The 14,962-nt window shown below is 44.5% G+C and overlaps 1 protein-coding gene across 2 annotated transcripts in view; it reads right to left on the bottom strand.

Annotated features, from left to right (window-relative positions):
- Positions 1–3,034: 3,034 nt before the first annotated feature.
- The window catches only part of LOC119168853 (uncharacterized), a 174,132-nt gene continuing 162,204 nt past the window's right edge, over positions 3,035–14,962 (bottom strand). For both annotated transcript variants that reach the window (XM_037420148.2, XM_075890877.1), the window contains one exon: positions 3,035–3,610. In XM_037420148.2, the coding sequence (XP_037276045.2) occupies positions 3,137–3,610 (474 nt within the window). In that variant the 3' untranslated portion in view covers positions 3,035–3,136. The remainder of the gene's footprint in view (positions 3,611–14,962) is intronic.

Raw genomic sequence — 14,962 nt, forward strand, 5'->3', positions numbered from 1 at the left:
TTTAGCATTTTTTGCTCAGTGGGGTGGTTAAAAATACTATTATTGAAATAGCAGTGCTCATGTTTACTGTGCATGATCCATGTGATGTTGAATGGTTTGTACTCGTTCTTTTTCTAAATGTAAGCCTTCACTTTTTATACTGCTCCAAATGTGGTCAACTGTGATAAAAAAAAAAGGATGTTTTTTTGTCTCCGGAACCTGCTCTAAATTTGCATTTTAGTGCTCAAAAAGTAAACTTTCGCTGCTCCAAAAATTGCTGCAAATCTATTTCGGCTGCGGCACCCCTGCAAATGCAGTCTGGTCACTATTCGTCGAGAGCTATTTATCATGTTAAGCTCTTAATTGGTACATATTTTTCTGCTGGTGAGCACTGTGGTAATAATGTAGCCAGATGCAGTTTGGCCCCAGTATTGTCAATGCCTTCATACAAGTAAGCTTCGCAGGGATTTTTCGTTGCATTTCACACGTGTGCTGCCGTCGTACAAAAGAGGTAAGGGGATTTGATGTTTTGGTCACATGGTACATTTTTCCTCACTGGCATCCTCCCATTTGCCCTTTGTATGAGCGTGACACTCCTTGGGCATATTGAACGGCCCTGTATAGCCCTGCTCTGCCGACCCTATCTTCACTTCACAACGCTTCTGCTCCTGTTCCCCGAAAAGAAATCAGCATTAATGAAATACAGGTGCACACAAACGTTATTCCACAATTGTCTAAGATGCGTCTATGAAACCGAGGTTTTGCATTCCATCGGTTGATGCCAGACATCTTACCCAGAAAGAGCTACTGCTAAAGCATGGGGGATTATTTCAGACTCACTGAAATGCACTTCTGCTTCAATAGTGAAAACATTGCTGCCAGGTTCAAAGTCTGCGACTACATCCACCGTGGAAATCACGAAAGCCGTGATCACTCAATGGCTATTTGCACAAGCGGTGATGTATCGTGTTGGCTTTTAATTTGCCGAGAGCTACGAGATTCTTGACATTGCTTCAGCACTGATACTGGCATGAGCAATTGAGTAAGAGATATTCGGTTTTTTGCTTACAGATACATCTACTAATAGGTACATAATTTTTTCACACCCAAGAAAACTTGCGACACATTCTTGAAGGCCCCTGTTTATTCCAGTTTGACTTTATGTTTTTGTTTAGTGTCCAATTGATGTCCCTAACTGGCTGTGTGTATTGAACTCACAAGCAGGAAAGTTACACCAGAAAACATCTATATGCTCATGTTTTACCCAGTACCTTAAAAGATAAAGCTGATCAATAATATCAACTTTACTGTCAGCTGCAATGATGCGGTAAGCTACCACAATTGTTCCCTTTCAGTTAATACAGCCAAAGAATTCGCATTTGATGCTAAAATATGGCATCTACGGCTAGCGGCACCAGTGGTCCTTTCTGGGCACTCGTGCGATGTCGTACGTTCGTCTGGGCACCACGCATGCGGCGCTGCATGTTCGGTTGCGCCGGCCATGACACAAGTGCACGCCACAGTGACACTGTGAAGGTGCCTGCAGGCTGGCAGACGACGTGGTGACGTTCCAAAAAACACGGCTGGGCAGGACGAAAAACGTGCGTGAGCTTACATCGTCCGACTAGTACGTACTCGTACAAGGCTACTTTTGCTGCCAGGATTCCATTGGGCACCGCAGGCGATGCGAAAGTTACCGTAACCCTCGTCGAGTTAGTACAGAGTCGATGCATCACAACCGCCTGGAGAATAGATGCACAACCACTGAACATGTAGCATCTCTCAAGCTCCTCTCATTGTTTGATTTTCTGTTGTTTGCTCTCTTATTACCAGTACAAACAGGATGCTGAAAATTGCCTGCTAAATGGTCTCTCTTGCATACAGCGCTGCTGTAGCAGATTCATGTTTTGTGGTTCACACGTTCGTTTGGTCCGTAGCGTGGCATGAAACTAGGATTGTGCTTGACGTAACTTCCTTTTCACCCTGCACTTCAGCCAGCCTCAGCTGAAGATGCCAATAGATGTGTTATGATGGTTACATTATGGCATCGACATCATCTGGTCGATGTTAACTCAGGATGACGCACAAAACACACATGCGAAGAAATAGGCCGAGGGCGCTGTGAACGAATGAGATATGAAGTGTCTAATCTTCTGGCAGCCGAGAAAATTTCTGAAGATAATTTCACTTGATGGACACATCATATTAGTACTCAAACCGTATCTTCATTTGTCGTAAGTTTTTCCACAAATCATACTTTTCTTGCTGAAGGAATGATGACAGAAATTCAAAGACATACGGTACATTGGATTGATGCAAAAAACGGGTTCCCAATGTTTCTATAACCACTCCTAAATTTAAGGTGGTGCACACCAGGTGTTTTTTTTTCTTTAGACGACAAAAATTTCAAGATGGTAAGGCTCCTGTCATATTCACACACAAACTCAATGTCGAGGTGGAAATACTGCCAGCTGAAATGGCACTGTTGTAATTAATTAACAAAACATTGTTAACTACTTAATAACTGGCTTGAGGGCTATTGCTTATATTAAGAAGTTGCATTTATGTGCCAATGTATGACATGCATGCTTTTCAGAAAGATCCACAGTGCCACACAGTTTTTACGGGAAATGCCTGAACCACGCAACAATTATTCGAAAATGCCATGCAGTGGTGTGACTACAACATCAAGTCAACTGAGCAGCAGTGTTTTGATGGCCATCGACTGGATGGCCTTCCAAAAGTGCCCATGTGACACACGTACTAGTTCATCAAACATAAGTGCAAATGTGATTTGGAGGGAGTGGCAGAATCATGAAACATGCTGTCAAATGAATTAGAATTTGTCTTGGTGCTTCTGTTTCTGCTTCTCATTCAATTTCACTCACCATTTATTTATCCAATTTTATAAATCTTGTGTGGGTCAAATTAATAAAAGCTGATAGTACAATAAAGATTTTTGCTAATCACTGCTCATCGAGACCCCTATTTTACTCAAAAAATGTTGCGACCTTCAAGGATACTTGTTAGGGCATCATCACATACAGGCTGTGAATTGCATTCGACAACTTCATTTTATTGTCAACATACAGTAAAAAGATACAACAAGAACAACCTCAACAACTGCACAAAAAAGGGGGGTCATAATCCAGAGACATTACTGAAATTGTACAGTCTCAACGACCGTTTCCACCCCTTGAACTGATTCGACCGCACCGAGCAGCAGTGCGTCGGCCGGCAGGGTAACAGTCAGGGTGCCGTCGTCTGCCACACTGAGCGTGTCATCCGCTTCTCCATGGTGCAGCTCGACGACACTGTCTTCTTCTTCAACCGCAGTGGCCAGCACAGCCGCTTCGTCTATCGTGGTCACTTCCAAGGAGGTGCCACTGTCCTCCATCACGGGCACTGCCTTGCGCAACACCGTGCTGTGAACGTGGAACAGGTGACGGCGCAGCATCTTGTTGGAGACCACACCTTTGTTGCACAGCGGGCAGAAGATATGGTAGTCACCAGTGTGGAAACGGGTGATGTGGTGACGCTGAGACATGGCCAGCGTGAACGCCTTATCGCAGAAGGTGCACTTGAACGGCTTCTCACCACGGTGTCGACGCATGTGTGCCTCAAAGACTCCCTGCAGGCACAAAGATGAAATTGATAAAAAATGAGCTGTGTTTTGTATGAGGGACCGTATAGCACTGTCATACAGAAATGTCTAATTAATAACGTGTGAACAGAAACCGTCACAATTTCGCATACTTACCCAAATCCAACACACCTCTGAATCCAATGCACACACAGTGTTGCCAACCAATTTGGAAAATACCCTATGCCATAGTCGGAATTACCCTACTTTACACAGCTTTTTTCATTACCCTTTGTTTTACTCTAGCCAAAGATATAGTGCTGTGTAACAATGATAACGTGCAGATAACGTACAGCCTACAATGTTCAGGCGTATGGGATGGCTCCAGGATCAGCTTATCTATGACCGTGTGACAATAACATCTGATGACGCCGTCATTCGACCTCACATTGTGATGCCACAGCATCATCACAATGACTTTATGATGACATAAAGAACTCTGGTGATATGTTATGCTACGACCACATCATGAGGTGTCATCGTTGTCATATCACGATGATTTTTCGGAAACTAGCAATGATGCTGGCCGTCACTTTTCGTGTATGCAGTGGCATTACTGGGGGGCAGGCGAGCAGGTACAATAGCCCAGGCACCACTTGGAAAATGGCACCGAGCCGAGTCCGCCTAACATGCGCTCTTGAAGACCCAAACAGGGTGCTAGCGCCCCACGCCACGTGGAAAGGTCGCTTCTACCGATTCGAAACTAGTGGGGGCATGTCACCACACTGTTTGAACACTCCCTTGCTCACTTTACTATTTCCTAGCTGGTACCACCCATAAGGCTCATTTGACTCCTTCAATGGTTCTTCCTTCCTTCAATAAACGAAACAATCTTTTGGCAACCTGTGGCTTATATGAGCATATGAGCCTGTGGCTCATGATATGAGGGAAGAATTTATTTTCAGGGGAAGAGAAGATTTATGCAAAAGATATGTGCAAAAGTCAGAGGAAGATATCTGTGAAACATATCTTCCTCTGCCTGTCAAAAACTCTGCTGTGTCAAATACGAGCTTAAACACGCTCCTGCCTCTCTTGAACTTCTCACATATTACTTCATTCGGCCAAAGATCGAGCACGCCTGCAATGCATAGGACCCCTACACACAATATAACGCAACAAAACTTGAATGAATCCAAAGAATGGCTACCCGGTTTGTTTACATGAAGTTTTCTACTATTGACTCACCAATTGAACTGATGCAGTGAAATGATATTCCCACTCTTGAATTGCGTAGAAAAAAAAACTACGGATTAACCTTGTTTCACAGTTACTGATAAACTCGCACTCGATCTAGCAGTTTATTTAAGTTCACTATTAATGAGGCTTACTTGCCAACATCACCCATATGCTTTAACCCCCTATTTTGCCCCAACTAACCTATTCAGATACTCTTTTTTTCCACGCACCATTAATGATTAGAACAACTTACCCATGTAAACACTGCCTCATTTTACTTTGCACATTTGCATTTTTTAGGGTGGTTTACCGTATTTACTCGTGTAATGAAAGCACTCGCATAATAAACACATCCCCAACTTCAGTCATCAAAAATTAGATTTTTTTTCTCCCACATAATAAACGCACCCTTTACATTCATCTGCTGCAGTTCCGCTAACCAACACCTGGCGTCTTCTTACCTGTTAGATCTCTTCCGTTTTTTATTACTTTGCCGACCCCCCCCCCCCCCCCCTGGCCATCTCGGCTCGCTTCCTCCACCGCCCCCCCCCTTCGCCCGTTGCCGCGTGCCGTATTGCTTTTCTTTCTATCTGTGCCCAGAACGCCTACCATTTTATCTGTGTGCCACAGCGGGGTTCACAAACGGTGCAAGTATAGACATCGCAGCTGAGAAGCACGCAGTGAGCAAAGATAACGAAGTTGCCCGCTCCAACCGACGATTGATTCTTGCGAATACGAAAAAGCCCAACCATGCACACGCGATTTTCGAGCGACGATGCCAGAATTTGCTGTTGCGAAGGGTCATTCATTGCTACTGCGTCACAGGTTTCTGAAAAACCAGAAAAAATAGCTTGTCATCCAGAAAATATCGTGACGATTTCCGCAATTCGGTAGCAACTCCGATTCTCTTTTTGCTTGTTATCTGTGCGTATAGGAACTTCTCATGCGAAGCGAGGCGGTGGCTGTATTTTGTTGTTAATCTTGTTATCGACGGTTTGCTTTGATGCTTTGGAGGTAGCTTGCTGGAATGCTGGTTACTTCCTACAATGTTAACGGTGGTGTCACGGTAGCTGCGAAGTCAACCAAGTGCGTCGTAGCATCGTAGCGCACACTTTTGGGCGCTCCTCGAGATCACAGCAGATAGTGCGGTTCAATGACTGTGAGAAAAGATAGCCGAAAAACACTTTTATGGTGTGCGCGGGTGGCCCAAGGACAGCTTGCAGAAGATTCGCGGTGAGATCAGGTTATAGGTGGCAGCATAGTCTCCGCGCTAAGTGGATAGGCAGCCGGCGGCATGTACACAAATACACGCAGCAGCGCTTCGTTGTGTGCGGTTTGAGCCGATTTTCGGCGGATAAAATGCCTCGACTACAGTTTACTGTTAATATCTACGCTCTTCTCTACTAAATCGGTGCACGACGTCTATGCAACGTCAACATTACCTGCGAGTAAAGAGCATTCCGTCTTTCATAAAGATGCTCGCACTGGGAACTCTCTTCACGCTTTCGAAATAAATCACGCCTTTGCTGTGTTGTTTGTATGTGGTTAGTTTGTGTTCCGCCTGCTACACACTGCTGTAGCGTCACTGAACTCCTTACTTACATCTTTGTCATCTGCATACTACAAAACCAAGAAAGAAAGATCGTAAAAAGCCCGCTTATCTATGCGATTCATTCAGTACCACCATTCACACCTTATACGCATATAATTTTTTCTCTCTCATTCTGTTCGCCATGAAATGTGGGACAGTTGACAAGTCTAGACAGGGAAGCTTAGTGGCGCTTTGCACTAAGCTGCGTTTAGCACGTGTGTGCACATGTTCTTGCACCAATAAAAATCTTATATAATAATTCAGCAGAAAGCTTTCATCGATGGATTATGTGTGTGACGGTGCTACAACAAAAGCCTGGTTAATGAGACTGTTTTTTTTTTTTCGGACAAAAAATTACCACTGTTGTTCGTCGGTCACCAACAATGCCACACAAACGCTGGAAACAATGTAAAAAAGATGAAATTTTCAGTGAAATTATACCACATTACATATAAGGCATGCTGTCTGAATGAATTTTCAACGTCTGGGCTCTTTAAAGCGTTCTTAAATCTAAGCGCATGGTTACACACGGTAACCCTGTTTTAAAGGGGCCCTGAAACACTTTTTTGAGTAACCATAGAATTAATTGACTGGAAAAGCTTATAAGCTCACAAAATCAATCTTGAAAAAATTTTAAGAATCCATCCAGTAGAAGCAGAGTTTCAAAGATTTGTCACACGCTGCAATCGCATTCTCTCTTCTCTCGTCCCGATGAAAGCGCTGGAAGCTGAGCAGGGAAAGATGAGAGGGGCAAACAAAAAACGTCACTCGCTCCTCGTGACCTTGAGCACTTTTTTCTTTTTTTTTTCGAATACGCGGCTTTTTTAGTGCCATCGCGCACGCGTGCATGGACAAGTGACAGCCTCTCGCGACGACCGCTGTAACAACCGACCGCGCCATGTTCAAATAAGCCAATGGCTGGTAGATGGGCTTACTACGAGTGATTTTTGGGCTTGTTCCGTAATTTGTCAAGAGAAGAGAAAGCATCTTCAGCTGACTTTTACAATTTATTTTGAATTCTAGGCCCCGTTCTGCGCTATAATATTTGGCTCGCGTGTTGTCGGGAGCCTGTACTACCGATCGACAGCATTTTCTGACCATGCTCAAAAAGTGTTGCAGGACCCCTTTAAGTACAGTGTAAGTACCGAAGTCTCGCAGCTTATGTGACAGAAATATTTCTATGCAGTGGTACCACGGCCAGATAAACGCAACTAACGCTCCTCGCATGATTGACAAACTACAGTGCCGTAGTAGTACACCCACCAACAGCACACAAGTGCATGTCCTAGAGCCTGTTTTTTTTTTTTTTAACCAAGTGGCTATAAAACGCTGCATTCATACAGAATTTAATAGTCCTCATGTTTGTGAGGATGTCAAAAACATTTTGCGATGTGCTTGAAACAGAAAGTGGCACCCACTCCGAAATCCTTGTGGTAAATGAAGGGTATGACGGCAATAAACAGCACTCTGGAAACTTGCACTCGCCAATCCCATTGCAATGCATTAGCAGCCGGGCAAGACCAAATGCTTTCGTACGTCGTTTCACGCCTACGTAGAAACAGTTACACTCGTGCTGACATGACCACACAAACCACACTTCGAGAAAGTTTATGACGTACTCGCACATAGAAACACGACGTGGCTAGCAGAAGGCGCGAAGAGCAATTCACACTTTACCGTTTTGGCTTGTTGCCGCCAGGCGGCGACTCTGTTCGATCTTGTGGCCAATTCAAACAGTTGTTTACAGTTGCGCAACGATGCCAAAAGGGACACAAGTATTAGCATCACCAGAAGTGAGAAGCTGATATGAAGCGATAGTGCTCGCGAGCATGGGAGGATGGTAGCCACATTGTCCTAGCTGTCAGACTCATCCAGAAGAATTTCGTTCGCTGATTGTTAGCGACAGAGGTCAGTGTTTGCGGTTGAGATGGCGAATATCTATTTTCATCTGCTGCATAGCACTTCGACAGTTCATTAACAGCTTCGACAGTGACAACAGGAGTACAGTCAACAACGTGAACGTATCTCCTTTTTGTGTGGCATTACTTTTTTTTTTACATCACATGAAAAAATAAAGTGTTGCAGCACTGCGCCGATACTGCACATGTTTCAGATATGGTAATTACTCGCATAATGAACGCACCTTTTTTTCAGACAAGTTGACGTCAATTTGGGGAGAACGTTCATTACGCGGGAAAAAAAAGTCATGGGAGTTGAAACAAAAAATTTCGCGTGAGGGCTTTGCTTACTTTGGCCCGTAAAATGCGCGACAAATATTTTTTGTAGCCCGAACCTCTTTTTGTTTCATCCCGTAACGAAAGGACACGGATCGACAAGTGTCGCCCAGCCGCTCTGTTCCCATGCTCCAGCGCCTGCTGTTTGTAACCAGCCATGTAGCTAGCGCACCAGCCGATGCGCCTTGCGCAACAGGTGTCCTAATTAAGCTCACAACAACACACCTGACAACAAAAACGCAGCGCTGGATAGCAGCACACGAACACTGTGGGTGCGATTGCGCTTTGCATGGCCTCAGTGATGGCGCAAGCGTGCAGTGTTTCAACACCGCACGCCCGCCATTTCATAGGCCACGCACTTTGTTTTTTTGCTTTGCTTTTGTGCCGCTGTGCTTACGTGGTGCTATCAGCAAAGAGATTTTTTCTGCATTCGACAGATGGCACTTTGTTGCAAAAGGCGGGACTTTCAAATTTTGATTGACGTCGTCCGCTCTCACACTGCTCGCAACTGTTTAGCATGGTTGCGAAACTATGTTTTGACTTCTATTGCGTTGCTATTTTGCAATATAATAGCTTGATTTAACGTTGTTTCCATCGTCAATGGCACTGGCTACCCTACCGATATAAAATAAATAGATACATTAAAAAAGGACCAAGGTGGGGGGTGGGTTCATTATGCGAGTAAATGCGGTATACCTTTACAACAAATTTTTTAATTTAACGAGCTATTTTCATGTACGATGCAAATGCGTTATAATGAGGTTTGAGAGCATAACATATAATGTTAAAGAAAACATAAAAATATTAAAGAAAAAACAAAAGAAGACATGGTCATTCTAACTAAGAAAAAGATTATTCATTTGACATAATAGAGGAAACGTTTCAAGGCAACTAGTTGCAGTCATCGACTGTTAGTGGCATTTTTCTTCGAAATTATGCGCAGAAAGCGTGCTTTTGTCGTGTTGACATAGGCTGACAGCAGACTAAATTATGCCACTCTTTAAACGCTAATACCACAGCAATTTTATGTTGTGGATGGCTACACTGGTAACTTCTCGCCAAGTCAAGCCTCCAGCCAAATCACTCTGAGAGCTCATTGGTACAGCACAGTGTTGGTTGAAGTGTTGCAGTTGACTGAAATGCGCACTAAGTGATTGCATCATCGCTCAAGGGTGCTCACTAAGCTCTTATCACAACCTTCTCTGCGAGCTCAGTATAAATAAAAAAATTCTTGTGCGTGTTTTACGTTAAGTTCATCACTCAATGCGGTAACATTGTTGGCAAGGTTCTGTTTAGCAATGCATAAATTGTTGCCAGACTTGGGGGGTCAGTGCTGCCACACTGCCACCAAATTTGCCTCTGTAGTTGTGCCTTCTCCGTGAGGGCTCTGTGTCGGCCGTGGTGCATTTTGCGAGTGTGTGTGTGACGTTGGCCATTTTAATTAACAGAATGAACAGCGTGTTTGCTGAAGTTAAGGCGCGTTCTCTTGCTGTGTGCACAGCTGTGCAATTAAAAGGTCAGTCTCGATGGTGTCTAAGAGTTAGGGAATCAATGCACAACAACCCGTATGAATACACGCTCAAGGGAAACTGAATTTGTGCGCAGCATTTCAATATACGTCGACTCATGTCACCGAATTATAAAATATATCCGTAGCTGTGCGAACTTAGTGGACTATGCACGGCAACGCGTTTTCTGGGGAAACTGAATAGAGTCGCAGCAGGTGGTGCGCTTCCTTTTCTGACCGTGTCCGATCGTGTCTCAGAAGTAGGAAGTATAGCTCTCTGCACAGCTGATTTTGCCGCGTCGACCACGCGCAACGATGGGGACGTACACTACGCTTCCCTTAGCTATGTCAGCACAAGACATATCGTTCAAACTCGTGTTCATATTAAGTATAAATGTACCAAGGCTGGATAATTGGGGTACGTTGAATATGCTACAGCTATATATGCCCAAAAGCCTGCTTTATCGATGCTGCTGGAGTGAACTAAGTGCGACTCGTGCGTAGCTGTAAATGGGACACCGCCCCGCGAGCCGCCGTTACCTGCAGGGCTCCACCCACAATAAGCCAAATGACAAAAATTCCAGTTAATTATTGTTTATTGCCTCTCAGCTTGAAATTCAGTTCCCCTTGAGCGTGTACTCATACGTGCCGATGGGCGTTGATTCTCTAATTCTGAGACACGATCGAGACCGACCTCTTAATTGCACAGCTGCGCATACAGTAAGAGAATATGCCCCGACTTCTGCAATGCGTCGTCCATTCCGTTAATTAAAACAGCCAACATCGCCCACGCCCTCGCGAACAACGTTGCACACACACTCATGAAATGCATGGCGGACGACGTGTCGTTGATTCCCTAGTTCTGAGACACGATCGAGACCGACCTTTTAATTGCACAGCTGCACACACAGCAAGACAACGCACCCCTGACTTCTGCAATGCGCAGTTAATTTTGTTAATTAAAACAGCCAACATAGCACACGCACTCGGAAAACTGTACTGCGGACGACGCGGAGCCCTCATGGGGAAAGCAAAACTACAGGGACAAATTTCTTCACCAAATCTGGTGGCAGTTTGGCCACACTGACCTCTAAATCTTGCAACTGACTCATGCAACGCCAAACAGAACCTTGCCACGTTGGTATGCATTGTGACCAATGTTTTCAAAGTAAGACGTTCTGGTGCTCTAAGCACTTGAGTTTCACTGTCAAATCTGAATATTAATGTGAGAAGTCCCTTGGTACTACTCAGTTCAGAACTCTCCGACCAACCTTGGACCGTCCAGCATGCTGTTGACACTGCATGTGAGCTACAGATTCCAGCAGCCAATGGGCGACCCAATTTAAACAAATATGCCTTTCTTTCCACAAAAATAAGAAAGAATTTATTCCTAGCCGATCAAGAGAAGTGGCTGAAAAAGGCCATTTGAAACTCTTTATTATCGAGCTAGCTGCAGTGTGGGGGCTCTATAGCATCCCTGCACCTATTGTAAGGCACTTGCTCATTCTGAACTTGCGCTGCAGTTTTATTAATAAACACTGGTGGTAATTGAAGTCTTTCGTGAACACATTGTTGAATACATTCAGCATGTATCAGTGGTACTAGCTTGCCCCATACCGCTGAACGAGGTCAGACCGATCATCACACGGCAACGCGCATTCCTCCCTCCCTTTATGGAAAGTTAAAATATTATGAACTTTGGATAATACAGACCCATGTTGCCAGATTATAATGGTTCGTTGTAAAGAGACTGTAGACACAACTTACAGTGCGTATTGCTGTAGCTTGAGTTTTTGTTCTGCGGGCACAGGTTCACCCAAGTAAAGAGTTTCGCCTTGAACACACCAACTTCTGCCTTCTTCAGCATCATGACCATGTGACAATATTCTATGCTACTAGTAATTCCTATTCGGATTGACATTGCACGTGGCAGATGGTATTGCATTGAACAGTGTGGCAGTGTCAAATAGAAAGCTCATTTAGGACACGACATCCCTTGAGGGTTGTCCCATTTGTTTATTTTGCACCGAATTTCGAATTCATTTTGCCAAACACCATACCAGACAAGTTGGCCTCTAGGTCTTAGTCATCATTATTTCGACACCTCATTAACTGCCCTGTTGTTAGCTTCTGGGTGCGGCGATGGCGTAGTGGTTAGAGCATCCGCCTCGCATGCAAGAGGTCCGTGGTTCAAATCCCGGTACCGCGCAGTTCCCAACCGGATTAAAAAAAAAAAAAAAAAATCCGCGTGTTGATGGAACTGCATTAAGAGGCCTGGGGTGCGGCCTCACCGGCAAACACCGCCGAGAACGCACTCCCTCACCAGAGAAGGATTGGCCACCCTGGTGCAGTATTTGGCCACTACCTCCCACATGATTACGTCAAATAACTCACGGCCCTCAGTCCCCAGCAGCTGCGAAGCAACTGACCACGGCGGCGGTCAGATCTGCAACGCAGCAGAGGGTGCTAAGAATCTCTGGATCCGGACAGGCCGCCATTGGAACCTGAACTTGGCAACGTTTAACGCTAGAACCTTATCTAGTGAGGGAAGTCTAGCTGTACTATTCAAGGAGCTAGAGGGTGTTAAATGGGATATAATAGGGCTCAGTGAGGTTAGGAGGACAGATGAGGCCTATACGGTGCTACAGAATGGGCACGTCCTTTGCTACAGGGGCTTGGCAGACAGAAGAGAACTGGGAGTGGGGTTCCTCATTCACAGAAACATAGCTGGCAACATAGAGGAATACTATAGCATTAATGAAAGGGTGGTAGGTATCGTAATTAAACTGAATAAAAGATACAAGATGAAGGTAGTACAGGCTTACGCGCCTACATCCAGCCATGATGACGCTTCAGTTGAAAGCTTCTATGAAGACGTGGAATCGGCAATGAGTAAGGTAAAAACACAGTATACTATAGTGATGGGCGACTTTAATGCAAAGGTAGGGAAGAAGCAGGCTGGAGACCAGGCAGTAGGAGATTATGGCATCGGTACTAGAAACGCCAGAGGAGAGCTACTAGTAGAATTCGCAGAACGCAATAATTTACGGATTTTGAACACCTTCTACCGAAAACGAGAAAACCGCAAGTGGACATGGAGGAGCCCTAATGGCGAAAATAAGAACGAAATAGACTTTATAATGAGTGCACACCCTGGAATCGTGCAGGATGTGGAAGTGATTGGCAAGGTACGATGCAGTGACCATAGAATGGTACGGTCTCGAATTCGCCTAGACTTGAAGAAGGAACGACAGAACTTGATACGCAAGAAGCCAATCTATCAGCTAGCACTGAGAGGGAAAGTACAGGAATTCAGAGTGTCACTGCAGAACAGGTACTCGGCTCTCAGTGAGGAAACCAACCTTAGCGTAGATACAATGAATGATAATCTGACGAGTATCATTATGGAGTGTGCAGTGGAAGTGGGAGGCAGGGTAGTTAGACAGGACACTGGCAAGCTTTCACAGGAAACGAAGAACCTAATTAAGAAGCGTCAAATCATGAAAGTGTCAAGTACAACAGACAAAATAGAACTGGCAGAGCTTTCGAAGTTGATTAATAGACGTAAAGTATGCGATGTAAGAAGGTATAACATGGAGAGAATTGAACACGCTCTGAAAAACGAAGGAAGTGTCAAAGCATTGAAGAGGAAACTTGGGATAGGCAAAAGTCGGATGTATGCACTAAGGGACAAAGAAGGCAAAATAACTACCAATATGGATAGGATAGTTAAGATAGCGGAGGAGTTTTACAGGGATCTGTACAGTAGCCGAGACAACCACGACCTTAATACTATAAGAACTAGCAGTAACCCAGATTACACCCCACCAGTAATGACAGACGAAGTCAGAAAAGCTTTGGAGAGCATGCAAAGGGGCAAAGCTGCTGGTGAGGATCAGGTAACATCAGATCTGCTGAAAGATGGAGGACAGATTGTGTTAGAAAAACTAGCCACCCTGTTTACGAGGTGTCTCCTGGCGGGAAGAGTACCAGAGTCTTGGAAAAACGCTAACATCATCTTAATACATAAGAAAGGAGATGACAAGGACTTGAAGAATTACAGGCCGATCAGCTTGCTCTCTGTAGTATACAAGCTATTTACAAAGGTAATTGCTAACAGAGTAAAGAAAACATTAGAATTCAATCAACCAAAGGAACAAGCAGGATTTCGAACAGGCTACTCAACAATTGACCACATTCATACTATCAATCAGGTAATAGAGAAATGCTCAGAGTATAACCAACCACTATACATAGCCTTCATAGATTACGAGAAGGCGTTTGATTCAGTAGAAATATCAGCCGTCATGCAAACACTGCGGAATCAGGGCGTAGATGAAGTATATATAAACATTCTGGAAGAAATCTACAGAGGATCAACTGCTACCATAGTGCTTCATAGAGAAAGCAACAGAATACCAATCAAGAAGGGTGTAAGGCAGGGGGACACAATTTCCCCAATGCTGTTTACCGCGTGCTTACAGGAGGTTTTCAGAAGCCTAGAATGGGAACAGTTAGGGATAAGAGTCAATGGAGAATACCTTAGTAACCTGCGCTTCGCCGATGACATTGCATTGCTGAGTAACTCGGGGGACGAATTGCAACTCATGATTACGGAGTTAGACAAGGAGAGCAGAAAAGTGGGTCTTAAAATTAATCTGCAGAAAACGAAAGTAATGTACAACAACCTCGGCAAAGAGCAGCGCTTCGAGATAGGTAATAGTGCACTTGAAGTTGTAAAAGACTATGTCTACTTAGGGCAGGTAATAACCGCAGAGCCGAACCACGAGATTGAAGTAACTAGAAGAATAAGAATGGGGTGGAGCACATTC

The sequence above is a fragment of the Rhipicephalus microplus genome, chromosome 3 (genome assembly GCF_043290135.1).
Source record: "Rhipicephalus microplus isolate Deutch F79 chromosome 3, USDA_Rmic, whole genome shotgun sequence".
NCBI classification, from domain to species: domain Eukaryota; kingdom Metazoa; phylum Arthropoda; class Arachnida; order Ixodida; family Ixodidae; genus Rhipicephalus; species Rhipicephalus microplus.